Source organism: Xiphophorus maculatus, chromosome 6 (assembly GCF_002775205.1).
Source record: "Xiphophorus maculatus strain JP 163 A chromosome 6, X_maculatus-5.0-male, whole genome shotgun sequence".
Lineage (NCBI taxonomy): Eukaryota > Metazoa > Chordata > Actinopteri > Cyprinodontiformes > Poeciliidae > Xiphophorus > Xiphophorus maculatus.
The window spans coordinates 20,689,376-20,701,682 of NC_036448.1; the positions used below are offsets into that span (position 1 = coordinate 20,689,376).

Sequence of the window (12,307 nt, forward strand, 5' to 3'; positions counted from 1 at the left end):
AGTCAGCAATTGCTGTGTGGCAAAATTGAAATTTATATTTCCTTCTTGGCTAATAAATGTGTGAGTTATTATATCATTACTATATAATATAATTATGATTATGATAATTATGATTTTATTTTCAATCTTATTACATTTTATTCATTTAGTTTCTCATTGTTTCTTAGCTTCATTTTAAGACATATATGTATTCCTATACATTTAGTTTGGGCAGTTTTGGTTCCTCCTAACAAATAAGCTATTTATTTGTTTCAGCTGGTAATATGGCAACCAAATGGACAACACCAGTTCTTTTCAAAATGTACACACATTTAACGAAAAAAAGAGAAAAATGGATTACTTGCTTTGCCATGGCAAAAAGCACAGTTCAAGTAAAGACAGAATTTATTTCTAAAAAAGTCTCAGAATAATTAATGTCAAACTACTAAAAAAAGTACTAAAAAAGTAAAGAAAAAAGAAAGAGAAATACAGTGAGATCCTTGATCACAGTGTCAGAATATGAGTACAATGTTAGCACATCTACAGAATAGCTACTACATTATATTTTTAACTACAAACAAAACAACCACCAGAAAAGAGAAAAGAAAAGGGAAGTTCAGATTCAACAGCGCCAACCCTATTCAACAATTTGTTCCACAGAACTGGTCCAAATCCCTCAGCTCCTTTACAAAATGTTCTGTAAAGTGATGGAATTAGCAGAATCTCCATATAAAGATCAGAAATAGTTCTGAGCATGTCTCATAAGAACCACGATAGAGCGGGTCAGCATGTCTTTCTCAGCAGCAATGACAAATGGAGTCTGTCAAACAAAGTGCTTTCAGGTGTTCAGATTATCAGAACGTGTGGAATTAGTGTCAGCTTCAATCTTCAACGTCATCGATATAAGGGATGTCCAGGTCATCAAAGCTCCCATTAAAGGTCTTGCTGGTGAGCTGCTGCTGATTGTCGTCTGGGGAGAGAGAGTCTTGAGCAGTGCGACTCCTGACCGTCTGCGCCACGTCTGCAGGTTTAGCTGGGCATTTCGGTCTCGGCGCTCTTGACAGCTTCGTCACCTTTCCTGGTAACAGAGATGCAGCTTCAGTGAAAACATTTTTCACATGTGTAGTAATGAGAAACTTCCTGTTCTGGTGTGACTTTAGTTATTTATATAAACAGTAAACAAGAAGTCGTTTTTGTTCCAACCAATTCATCAAATCCGTTGGGATACAGAGGGTGTGAAGTCGGTATACTAAAACTCTAAAACTCTAACCACTTTCTTCTTTCACATCCTGTGTAGCTTAATGACGCAGCGTGATGATACACCGGATATTTCAACACGCCACTGAGCAAAAACAAAATCTAATACCTTCAGAGGGTATTGGTTAGAATTAGTTGTAAAGAAAGGAACCGGAGAATGAGTTTAACGCCTGTGTTTGGTCAGTGCGAGTATGACTTCCTTTTTAAGAAACAAAAATTTTCCACTCTTTTCTTGGAACATTTTCTTTCAGCCTGAAGGTGGATGTGTTCATCACAGTTAATAGTTTGCTATGTTATCTATGATGGAAATGGAAAAAATGTGACCACGTGCCGAGGTGAGTAGTAACTGGTTACATTTAATCGAGTCATTAAAACAAACTTCCAGGAGTTTGATTTAACCACAAAGATACTTTCTACTTCAACTTAATATTGTAAAATAATGATATTTCGCACAGGATAACTGAAGACTGAGATTTTGATGCTGTAAGTTACAGATCGATAGGGTTTTACTGGCTTGAGACCCAAAAGGTTTTCTATGCGGCCTCCATTTTTAGCCAAAAGCAAATAAAAAAGGATCAGGAAAACGAAAAAATTCTAATCATACTTTGGATCCCACTCATTTCTGTCCAAATCACAGAGATGCCTGTTCGCTTGGGATTAGTTTTATCACAGGAGTTTGGATGTTTGGATGGATGGATGGATAATTTGCAGGGAAATTTTTACTTTTCAAATTACTGACATGACCGATTTGCACAGGATTAACGACACAGAAAATCTCTGCAATTATTACAAATAGCATGTGGTAAAATTAACCCCACATGAATAGAGCTTTACTTGTGTACAATTTCTGGCATTTCTGGAAGTACCAACTTCTTCTGAATTTTTCTTTTTCAGAGAAATTTTATACCTACACGAGTTAGTGATTTTACTCTGAATAAATCCTGGAGAATGTAATTAATTCTTTGCTCGTATAAATGATACATTCAGATAATTTAATCTGAATACATTTAAATCTCATCAAGGAATTTTGGACATGTAAAGGGCCATCAGAATAAAGGGTCAGGAGACAGAACACAAATGTATGCCACGCTTTTCAAGTTGTTGTTTTAACATTTTTTTATATTGTTCTTTTGTTCCAAATATGTATACGTTGCTTTATCACCTTAAATTTGCGGTTGTAACATGAAAAAAGCCAAAAAGATAAAAGGGGGATGGACACTTTTGAAAGTATTTGTACAAACCCAGAAGAAGGTTGATGTACTTTACCTTTCTACTGACCTTCCAAGTCAACCCTGCCCAGCTGGTCCAGGCTGTCTGAGCTCACTGATGATGCAGAGTCCACGTTTTCAGAGTCCGAGTGTTCCTGCTCCAGTTCAGGTAATCTGATCGCTAAGTCCAACCTGCAAGGAAAAGACAAGACAACCACACAATGTTGCTTCAATTTTTTTCATTTCAGCAATTTAAGGAATAAAAAAATTACAGTGTATTACTTTTCTTGCTTGATTGATCTGATTCTTTCAATGATGGTTCTGTCGGACTCATCAGACTGAAGTGGATGTGGAACCTTCTGCTCAGCTGCGGGTTGAACCTTCAGGGACAACAGATGAAAAATAGCATCTTGGATAATTCTGGCACATTTACAGAAATGTTCATTATTGCGAATTGTTCCTCCCAATTAAATTAAAGGGGCAGTATTATGTCTTTTCCATGCAATCCAGTAAACATGTAAAAACAAAACTACATATAGCAAATATGACTTAAACAAAATTTTACTTTGGAATTTAAAGGCTTGAAATTGGGCCTCCGTCTTTTTAAAAACACTTTTAAAAGCTCTTTCTGAAACTCTGCCTTCACGAAGTCATCACAACATTCTCCTCTTCCTTTAACAACGTTTTTATAATGAGATCAGCTGATGAACAGTTAAACCAGGTGTTTGCTAATTGCTGCTGCTGCTGCTAGTCTGAAGGAGCTGAGGGGAGGGGATGTGGTGGTGGAGGGCTTCTCTGTGATAGCTTGAAAACTGACGCTCCAAGGAGGAGCTGCAACCCGAAGGCGGAGCTAGGGCCACCCAGGTGTTCTGATCAGTTGAATGGTTGCCATGGAGATCGAAGAATTTCTCAAACATGCATGTAAGACTCTACGTACTATTTAAATGAGATAACATTATAACATAATGTAAAGCTTAAAAGTGGATTTTTCAAAACACTGCCCCCTTAAAATTAAAATTTCTGAAGGCTTGTCACTGATCTAGACAAAGATGGGAACAATGTCTTTGTCAGCAAGTGGTAGTTTTGTACAATCATTTAGAAAAAGAGATGCTAATGATAGAATGCATATTTTTTGATTGCATGTAGTCAGAAGGATGCAGACGAGATCAGGATATTGTTTCCGGAAATTCAAATTACAATCAGAGGCCTTTTTGGTTGTGCCTCTGTGGTCTCACCGTGTTTTGTCTCCTTAGTTTGAGTTTATGGACAGCCTGGGCCTCGGCATATTCCAGCTCCTGGATGTCTTGCATCTTCTCGTTATAGCGCCTTAGCTGCTCGTTGATCAGAATCTCCAAACACCTGCATGAAACATTACGTTTTACACACACTTATTGTAAGTCATTAAATAAACCATCCCAGGATGAAAGGTTACAGTAGTGTGCTAGTATGGTTACTTACAGGGTACTTTTGGGCACATCCTTCATACAAAGTAAGGGGTCACTCGTATCAGCTGAGCGCAGGATGCAGGGAGCAAACACAATCGCTAGAGATGTTGGTGACATCTTGTTGTGCTTCTCTTCCTTTGCAACCCTGAAATAGAAACTAGTTGAAATCTAAGGCCTTAATCACTTAAAGGAGAAGCAAGCGTCTTCTTACTTGACAAGGTGGAAAATAAGCCGCTCCAAAGTGTTGTAATTAGCAGGAGGAAGCTCATCGACCTTTTGGTATACAGCCCTTATTCTCTCTTGATTTTCTGGCAGCTCTGCATGTTGAGGAAAAGGAGAGTTAAAGGATTTTCAAATTATCTGAATTTCAAAACAAGCTTACAAACAAAACGTAAAATATCTAAATGTTCTGTCACCGGCAGCATGCAGGAAGTCGTTGTAGAGAGAAAATGTTATGAGGGGTTCAGGAAGCTCTCTAAGCCAGCGCTTGACGAGGCCGGTGATGGTGTGGATGGGGTAGTTATCCAAACAGGCATTTTCAGGATCTGATGGAGCAAGATTAGAGACAAAACTTAAATATTTAACTTTACAACATTTTACTACATACATATAGACACATACAGAGAAAAATCCAAAATAATAATAATAAAAAATCAAAAACAAATGAAAATGTAGTTACTTTTGCAAATTTCAGAAATTATATTTTTATAACAAATTTCATTAATATTATTCCATTTTTAAATGATCAAATCACAATAAATTTTCAAGTTTAAAAATCCCAAATGCATATAATTTATATTATTATTAACAATTATGCATAAATCATATGCAATATATAATAACTTTTATTAATACATAAATATGCTTTTTAATAGTTAAGTTCTTTATTTAAAAGAGAAAAAATACTAATTCTCAAATAAGTAGTGCCTAAACTTTTATTTATTCTTATCATTTTGCATTGTAAAAATCATCATCAAAAATACAAATATTCTATTTATGCGTTGTAAATCAGGATAAACTATGATAGGTAAGTTTTTGGATACCTAACGCTATTTCAATTTGTTCATTTGTTTATCTCTTTAAGTTAAAGGAAAAAGGAAAAAAAATAACAACAAGGTGGCTCGTTACTGAAGTATAATAGAACCAGGACCTTAAAAAAAAAAAAAGAAAAAAAAATTAAGTATGTATACAATTAAATTTTTTTTAAGTTAATTTCAACTGGGCTGACTAATGTAAAAAAATAAAAAAGTTAAAAAGCTTGTGTGCAGAAACATTCTCACCAGTCTGCAGAACCTGGTGTAGCTCCTTCGCTCGGCAGGCTGCTCCAGACTTTCGGTAAATTCCCTCGGTGTAGAGTCCGTTCAGCTCCACATGCATCAGCAACATCTCCACCACTTTGGGCACTGGGTTGGTTTTACTGGTCAGGACGCACACTTGAACTCCAAAGTGTAGTGAGCCTGGCACACTGTCAACCTGGCACAAATAAAGACCAAGAGGAGTTATACTAACAAGAAGATTAGAGAAAAGGAAAATAATCTACTGATAAAGATTTAATAAGTTTTTAAAAAGGTTGAGCTCTCACCAGCCTGGAACGCCGTCTTGAGCAGTCTGTGATGATTTTGTCTAGACATTTCTTGTGACAAACGAACTTGCAGGCTAAAATGGAAAGAGATCACCTTTAGTTTTACATATAAATATAATCAGTCTGTTCTCACTGGAGCGCAAGTCCACACAGACATGTTTAAAATTCCAATTTGCTAAGTGGGAAAAATAATCTGAAGCCAAAACATTGATTTATAGAAAGTCTAAAAGCCACTTTTGTCAACAACCCAGCTGTTACACAGACAAGTAGGGATTTTTGACCATTTCTCTTCACACAAAAGTAATTTCTTCTCTTTTTTTCTTTTCCATTCATCTCACATGTTTTCTTCAGAATTAAGTCCATGAATTGAAACAACCATAAATGTTTGTTGACTTTATGTCCAGTGAACCATTTCTGTGATAATTTGGCCTTTGGATAACTCTAGACCATTAAACCTGCTGAAAGACACTATAGAGTTTTTTTGAAAATGTTCTCATATTTCACTCTAACAAGCTTCCCAAAGCCCACAGCATCACACATCCTCCGTCATAATTAACTTTTTTTAGTATTCATGCTTGGATGTGTGTTCATTAGTCTCATCAGAGAAAAGCGACACTTTGGTCTGATGAGAAAGCACTTGTGCTCAATATGGAGTACTTTATTAAAATTGAAGAAAAGTTTATGCAAACGTAAATAATTCTTTTGTGGAAACTGAGATAATTCACAATATTTCCATCAGTCCTCACCAGTTGGTGGTGGTAATTCACAATAAATCCTCTGGGTTACTGTTTTTACCATCCCCCTCACTGCACATGGTGGTAAAATTAACCAACACATTTTTCCGACTTGCACTGCATGCTCTCTCGCCTTTCCCATTTTGAACAGCGTCAAACAGATAGTTATGATCCAGAAAAACTGCAAACTAATGAATTCCAACTGGAAGTTTCGCTACAATCAAATCAACTTAAAAAATACCAAAGAAAAAAACTAATTAAATAAAAAGTATAGTTTGTTGACATTTGTTTTATAAGAATTTATAGGAGCGCCATGAATTATGGCACCAAGGATTTTACTAATATTAATTCCTCAAGTAGTATTAATTGAGAAATTAATATAGTCCCAAGCCAAAACATTGACATTTCTTGTTGTGTTTTCCCCTCACAGCAATAAATGTACTCAAATGTTGATTCTTCAAAATGTTCCAGTGTGAGATTACATAACAGCAATAAAACATTAACTTATTTTGTAACTTTATACACATTTAACCAGGTCTACCAATAGGTTACCTGTGTTTGCATGCTTTAAAAAATAACAGAGATATTATACACAGACCGTCTACTCACCGCTGCACATGCAAGCTTTCTCCATTCCCCAGATGAAGGAATTACACAAGTCACACGACTGCATGATGTTCACCTGGTATGTGCTGAACAGATGATCCAGAGGATTATCAATCTGCAGACAAAAATTACAGAAACAACTTCAGTTTATCCAATATGTTCATTAGGAATAAACTCAAGAGAAGATGTTTAACTTACACATTTCTCATTTGTCTTCCTCTTCTTTCCCGTCCCGGTAGTCTGAATGAAGGGAGAAGTTAATTCTCTGACAGAACTAAAAAAAGATCTTTACTCTCTCCCTGGTTTGAAGACTGATAAATGAAAACATAATATCTACCTTGGCTGGTTCGGACTCCCCTCGTTTTTTTTCGGCTCTGATGAATCCGTCCAGCACAGACTGGAACAAGTTGACCACCAGAGAGACCTCTGACTTCTTACCTCGTCCTGCCAATGCACTCACTTTGTTACGGTAGCCATTCATTAGGCTTTTGTAGCAAACTTTGGGCTTCTATGGGTCAAAAAATTCATAAAAATTTGTTAAATAAAAATAAAAAAGAAACAACTAGAAAGTCTTAAAAGTGACTTACTTGTAAGGAATACATGCTTTTGATGGTTTCCCTGAACTCCATAGTGGCAGCGAGGAAAATGCCCTCCGTTACGGACAGTTCTTTCACTCTTGATTGCAGCTCATTCACCTGACAAAGTGATGAAATTATAAATTACAAGATGACGGGATGCAGGAGAATAATTCAAAGAGCAGCACAAAACGGGTCTCAAGCTATTTGTCTCAAAACCAACGCTGTTAAATGGTTATCACACCTGATTTCCAAGGAACTCGTCAAGGTTTCGCAGTTCGTTGGGATCGGTGATCTCGCGATCCAGAGACGCGTCTGCCTCGAGCGCTCGTGTGGCTCGGCTGATTTGAGGAAATTTTCGCTGGACCCTCGATTCGTTGGAACTAGGCATTTGGTAAGATGGTGGGGAGAATCTTGGCAACGTTACTGCAGATGAGAGACACGGCATGAGACAATATGTGTTCACATGAGAAGATATGTGTTCACACGAGAAACTTGTGGCAAAAATAAAAATATATGTACAAATACATGTAACTAAAGCCCATTTTGCACTGCACAGCCCGACCCAGGAAAGTCTGGCTTCAAAGCAGGGCTGATTGCTGATTGTTTTTGCATTAGCACTTCCAGCCCGGATCAGATGAACGTCTGTCATTTTAACATGTGGTGTCAAAAAATCATAATCTATTCTTCCCTGTAAGTTTTTAAATGATAGTAATGACAGAATATTCAATTGTATTTTATTTTCTTTCGGTTAAAATAATTTTAAACAAGCTGAACAAACGATCCACATTATGTCACCGGATTAAACAGATAAAAATGCATCTATTTTCCGCAGTGAAAGGTAAGAAGATTTATGTTCTTATATGTTCTTATATGTTATAAGTCAGTATGATAAGTCAGTATGATTAGAAAGATGATATCCAATATCACATTATGGAGAAGGTGTCTAACCACTGGTAACCATGGAGACAATGACAAACAGTCATGTAGCGTAGCATGTATGGAGAAAAAACTGGTTAGCATCTTATACGTTTTTAAGGTTGCTCCGGTGTAAAGAGAAACGCTGTTTATGGCGTAGTGAAATAAATAATGTGCCGTGAATTCAAGCAAAGTCGGTAATCTGATCAACACATCGGGAGGGAGGAAGTATGATGGGTCGGTTTCTAAGCTAGCTGTTTCCAACTTTTGTAAATACCGCCATCTATGAGCTCCAACCAGGTGTGTTACGTTCACAGACAAATTAGCTCGACTCAGACAAGGAGAAACCATGAATAAACCGGCAAAAACAACTTTGGAAAACAATTTCATTTGCTCTGCCTCTCACTTCCAAACGCCCGTCATGGCGCCTCGAATGATTATGTGACGCAGTTGCAAACGGTCAATACAGATGGGACGTTTTTGTGCCTCCTTAACCACTTTCAGCCTAAATGTGGAGAATTTTTCCATGAGGAGAAAAAATACTCAGTTTTATTTATCTATCTAGATCTTATGAACAGCTTGAAAGGATATAGAAGAGGTGGATTTTCTGTGCAGAACACAGTACAACCCCAATAGTGTGATTTTCATATGCACATATTTTTAGGCAAGTACAATCAAGTGGAATCATGCATACAAAATGCAAAATCAGTGTTTTTAAAAATCACTCTGATTTATGAGTCACACTGAAACGATTTTAAACTTAAACCATAAATGCTTGGAGTGAATTTTATGTCTATCAGTTTGTTGAAAATATATTTACTGTGGAAAAATATTAGCATGTTCAATATTTGTTTTCTCCACTGTAGAGAAAGTGGGCATACTATAAGCCAAAAACTGTACCTCATTTCTTTCACCTAAATAATTAGATTTGTGGCCATTTTCTACCTTATACAATTCAATAAATCTGACCATGCATATTCTTAATGTTGTGTTTTAGCCAAAATATAATTGGTCGAAGTTATACAAAAGATAAAATATTTACTGGAGCTGTGCATAAGGCATCAGTTCTCAAATAACTCAAATAATTACAGATTTACCATGTTTATCAACTGGAGATTCAGTGTTTGAAGATTTGTGCGCCCGTCTCCCCAGGAGTTTACCAAAAAACCCAATCCTGCAAAGGAAGATCATCTGAGTAAATTTTGTACGGCATCACATAAATATTATATAATTTTTAACTCAAAATGTTGAAATCATTAAATGAAGCAAATGATTTTACTTCTCAGGAGTCGTAAATGATTGGTGTGAGCCTTGATGATCAGTGTCTTCACAGCCTGGTCTGGCTGGCAGGCTGTACCTTGAACAGTCCGGTTCTGATACCATCTGTAGCAACAAGAGAACACAAATGTTCTGCAAATTAAAGTACAGAAGCGATTAACAAAAATCCCAATCTGAAAACATAAACAGTTCTCGTTCATTTCTCAACTGGAAGTTTACGTTCTCCCACTCCACTTTGTTGCTTCAGCTGTTTTTACCAGCAGCTCCTCCACCAGAACCGCAACCCAGACCAGGAAATAAAAACAGAACTACACCATCTCCATCCGTCATGCAAAGACAGTTTCCTCCCACCAGCAGATTTTTTTATAATCTGTATGAAGGTGTTATTTGTGCAGACACGGGTTAGTAATACGTACTATTTTTCCACTTTTATAGTACTGATTTTGTTGTATTTTACAATATGGCTGCTTGGAAACAAAGCACAGACCAAGCATGGTACTGTGCAACTATGTCAGCTAATTTAGTAAGATATATGCGAGCACTTTAAAATATATGAAAGAGCTGAATTAAATCAAACATATACTGTAGAAGTTTAATACACTGCAAAAACACAAAAATCTTACCAAATATTTTTCATCTCACTTCTCATGCAAATAACTTAACACTTGAAACTAGACAAAACTAATTTACAAGTAACTTTTCAGCAAGATATATAGAAGCTTTTATTAAGTCAATAATTTTTTGATATTGATTAAAAGAGTGGCAGACCATTTCACTTGCAACATGGGGAAAACATCTTTTTATAAGAAACTAGACAAAAAATACTTAGTAACTTTTTATGTTTTTGTAGTGTGAAAAAGCAAAACCTATCCAACAGTGTTTGATAATATTCCAAAAAATGTTTTGTGACAGAGAGGGGGGCTATAATTTACAACATATCAGAACAACTAAAAAGAGTTTTGTATATCAATGTGTGGGGTAGATGGATTAAGCACAAATATAAACCAGCTTAAAAAATGGAAATATGTTATATAGGATGGGTTTCTCAAAAGCCAAAATAGCTATTACTGATGTTATAAATGTGTAAATAAATGTATTGTCAACAATGAGAACATGAGGTTTACGCATCATTTAATGTGGGAATTATTCAAGGGTTTATCTGGTGTGGGGAGACTAAAATGTTGATATTATAAGATCTTATCTTCTACCAGCTCCTTTTCAAACAAATTGTGTAAAATTGCATCTGTCTTGTCATTTTTGTTCTGTTTTTACTTTTTAATGTCTGCTTGAAACAAATAACGGTTGTATCAATGGTTATTAAGCACATTTTAATCATAAAAAATAGACTGATATCAAAGCTACTTGTCATTCTGCGTAAACCTAATCTGTGCCTGCTGACTCTGGTGCTCAAGTCAGAAAGACGAAAAGTTCAGAAATGAGCACTGGAAATGGACTTCGACAGTTCCAAAGTTCTGGAAAGCAGCCACTCATGTTCCAGTGAAGGCTACGAGTGAAAGATAGAGCTCCAAGAATAATGCAAGGTATCCAGCTAGTTCACATGGGATTTTTGCATGCAGGGTCGTTGTTGAGAGGAGAGCGGTGGGAGTGAAGCTTCCCTTTAGGTCAGTACCTTGACCTGGGAATTGAGGGGCCAGACATCCATGACACTGGCTGAGCCCGTCAGGGTGGGCACAGTGGGGCTGATGGGAGGCAGTGGAAAGTTCCAGTACTCATTCTCCTTGGAGCCCCCAAAGTTATACACCAAACCGCTGCGGGCGTAGGCTAAGCGCCGCTTGTGTTTTTTCGGCTTGCGGAGACGAGCCCTTCCCTGACAGGGCCAGAGAAAGGGACAAGGCTCAAACTGGGATGACGCTACATGCTTAAAACCTCCAGTTAGGAGTTTGCCTTGATGACAAAACTGAGCGTCCTGAACACAGAGAGGTCTATTACAAACCAACAAACAGGTTATGAATAACACAGGAGAGAAGAGAGAAAAAAATCCAAGGCTTGACATTTGATGCATGCTCTAGATTATGAAATATTACTAACGCCAAGCTTACCATTTTGGGACTGGAGGAGCTTTCGCAGCCAGAGGAGCTCGACAGTTCATCAACAGAAACTGCTTTACGACTTTATTTTTATTTGAGAAGGAAACAAAAAACAAAGTGAAAAACTTTTTTCAGATTTCAGTTGATTCTTTAAAGTGACAAAATAAAAAACATTAAATGGTGACAACACAGGAAAAGTAAGATAGCAAAATCAGAGGTGGGTAGTAACTAACTACATACTCAATTACATTCAGTAGAGTAACTTTTTGGGAAACCCCCCCCTAATACTTTCAAGAATAGTTTTACTGCACCACAATTTTTACTTTTACTTGAGTAATATTATTATGAAGTACTGCTGCTAAACTTGAGTAAAATTTCAGGATATTCTATCCGTTGTGAGTAGCTTTACTGAATATATTTTAACCAAAAGTGCATCAGATGCAGACACAAGTCTATACTTTGTGTTAATGGAAACTTCTTGGTTGTACACAGGCTTTGTTGTTCTAATGTTTCTCTATCTGCTGAGCCTGTTGGAGGCCAAATGAATAAAACACAATATAATGTCATTGGTAGTACTCAACTCACTACAAGTACTAGTTTCATATGTTTTACTTTGAAATTTTTTTAAAACTTTTGTAATTATTTAATTTGTTTGAACTATTGCTTTAATTTTAGGC

At 36.6% G+C, this 12,307-nt stretch overlaps 1 protein-coding gene across 3 annotated transcripts in view; it reads right to left on the reverse strand.

Annotated features, from left to right (window-relative positions):
- Nucleotides 1-366: 366 nt before the first annotated feature.
- The window catches only part of LOC102222381 (unconventional myosin-IXb-like), a 38,768-nt gene continuing 26,827 nt past the window's right edge, over nt 367-12,307 (reverse strand). Inside the window, exons 24-41 of one of the 3 annotated variants that reach the window (XM_023335681.1) lie at nt 11,643-11,712; nt 11,213-11,410; nt 9,584-9,687; nt 9,402-9,478; nt 7,631-7,812; nt 7,399-7,506; nt 7,149-7,319; nt 7,010-7,051; nt 6,815-6,926; nt 5,472-5,545; nt 5,170-5,362; nt 4,306-4,434; nt 4,101-4,206; nt 3,903-4,034; nt 3,680-3,803; nt 2,727-2,824; nt 2,515-2,636; nt 367-1,057 (exon numbers count right to left, since the gene is read on the reverse strand). In XM_023335681.1, coding sequence (XP_023191449.1) covers nt 861-1,057; nt 2,515-2,636; nt 2,727-2,824; nt 3,680-3,803; nt 3,903-4,034; nt 4,101-4,206; nt 4,306-4,434; nt 5,170-5,362; nt 5,472-5,545; nt 6,815-6,926; nt 7,010-7,051; nt 7,149-7,319; nt 7,399-7,506; nt 7,631-7,812; nt 9,402-9,478; nt 9,584-9,687; nt 11,213-11,410; nt 11,643-11,712 — 2,239 coding nt within the window. In that variant the 3' untranslated portion in view covers nt 367-860. Of the gene's footprint in view, nt 1,058-2,502; nt 2,637-2,726; nt 2,825-3,679; nt 3,804-3,902; nt 4,035-4,100; nt 4,207-4,305; nt 4,435-5,169; nt 5,363-5,471; nt 5,546-6,814; nt 6,927-7,009; nt 7,052-7,148; nt 7,320-7,398; nt 7,507-7,630; nt 7,813-9,401; nt 9,479-9,583; nt 9,688-11,212; nt 11,411-11,642; nt 11,713-12,307 lie in introns of all 3 variants that reach the window. The other 2 variants (XM_023335682.1, XM_023335683.1) reach the window with 2 other exon arrangements.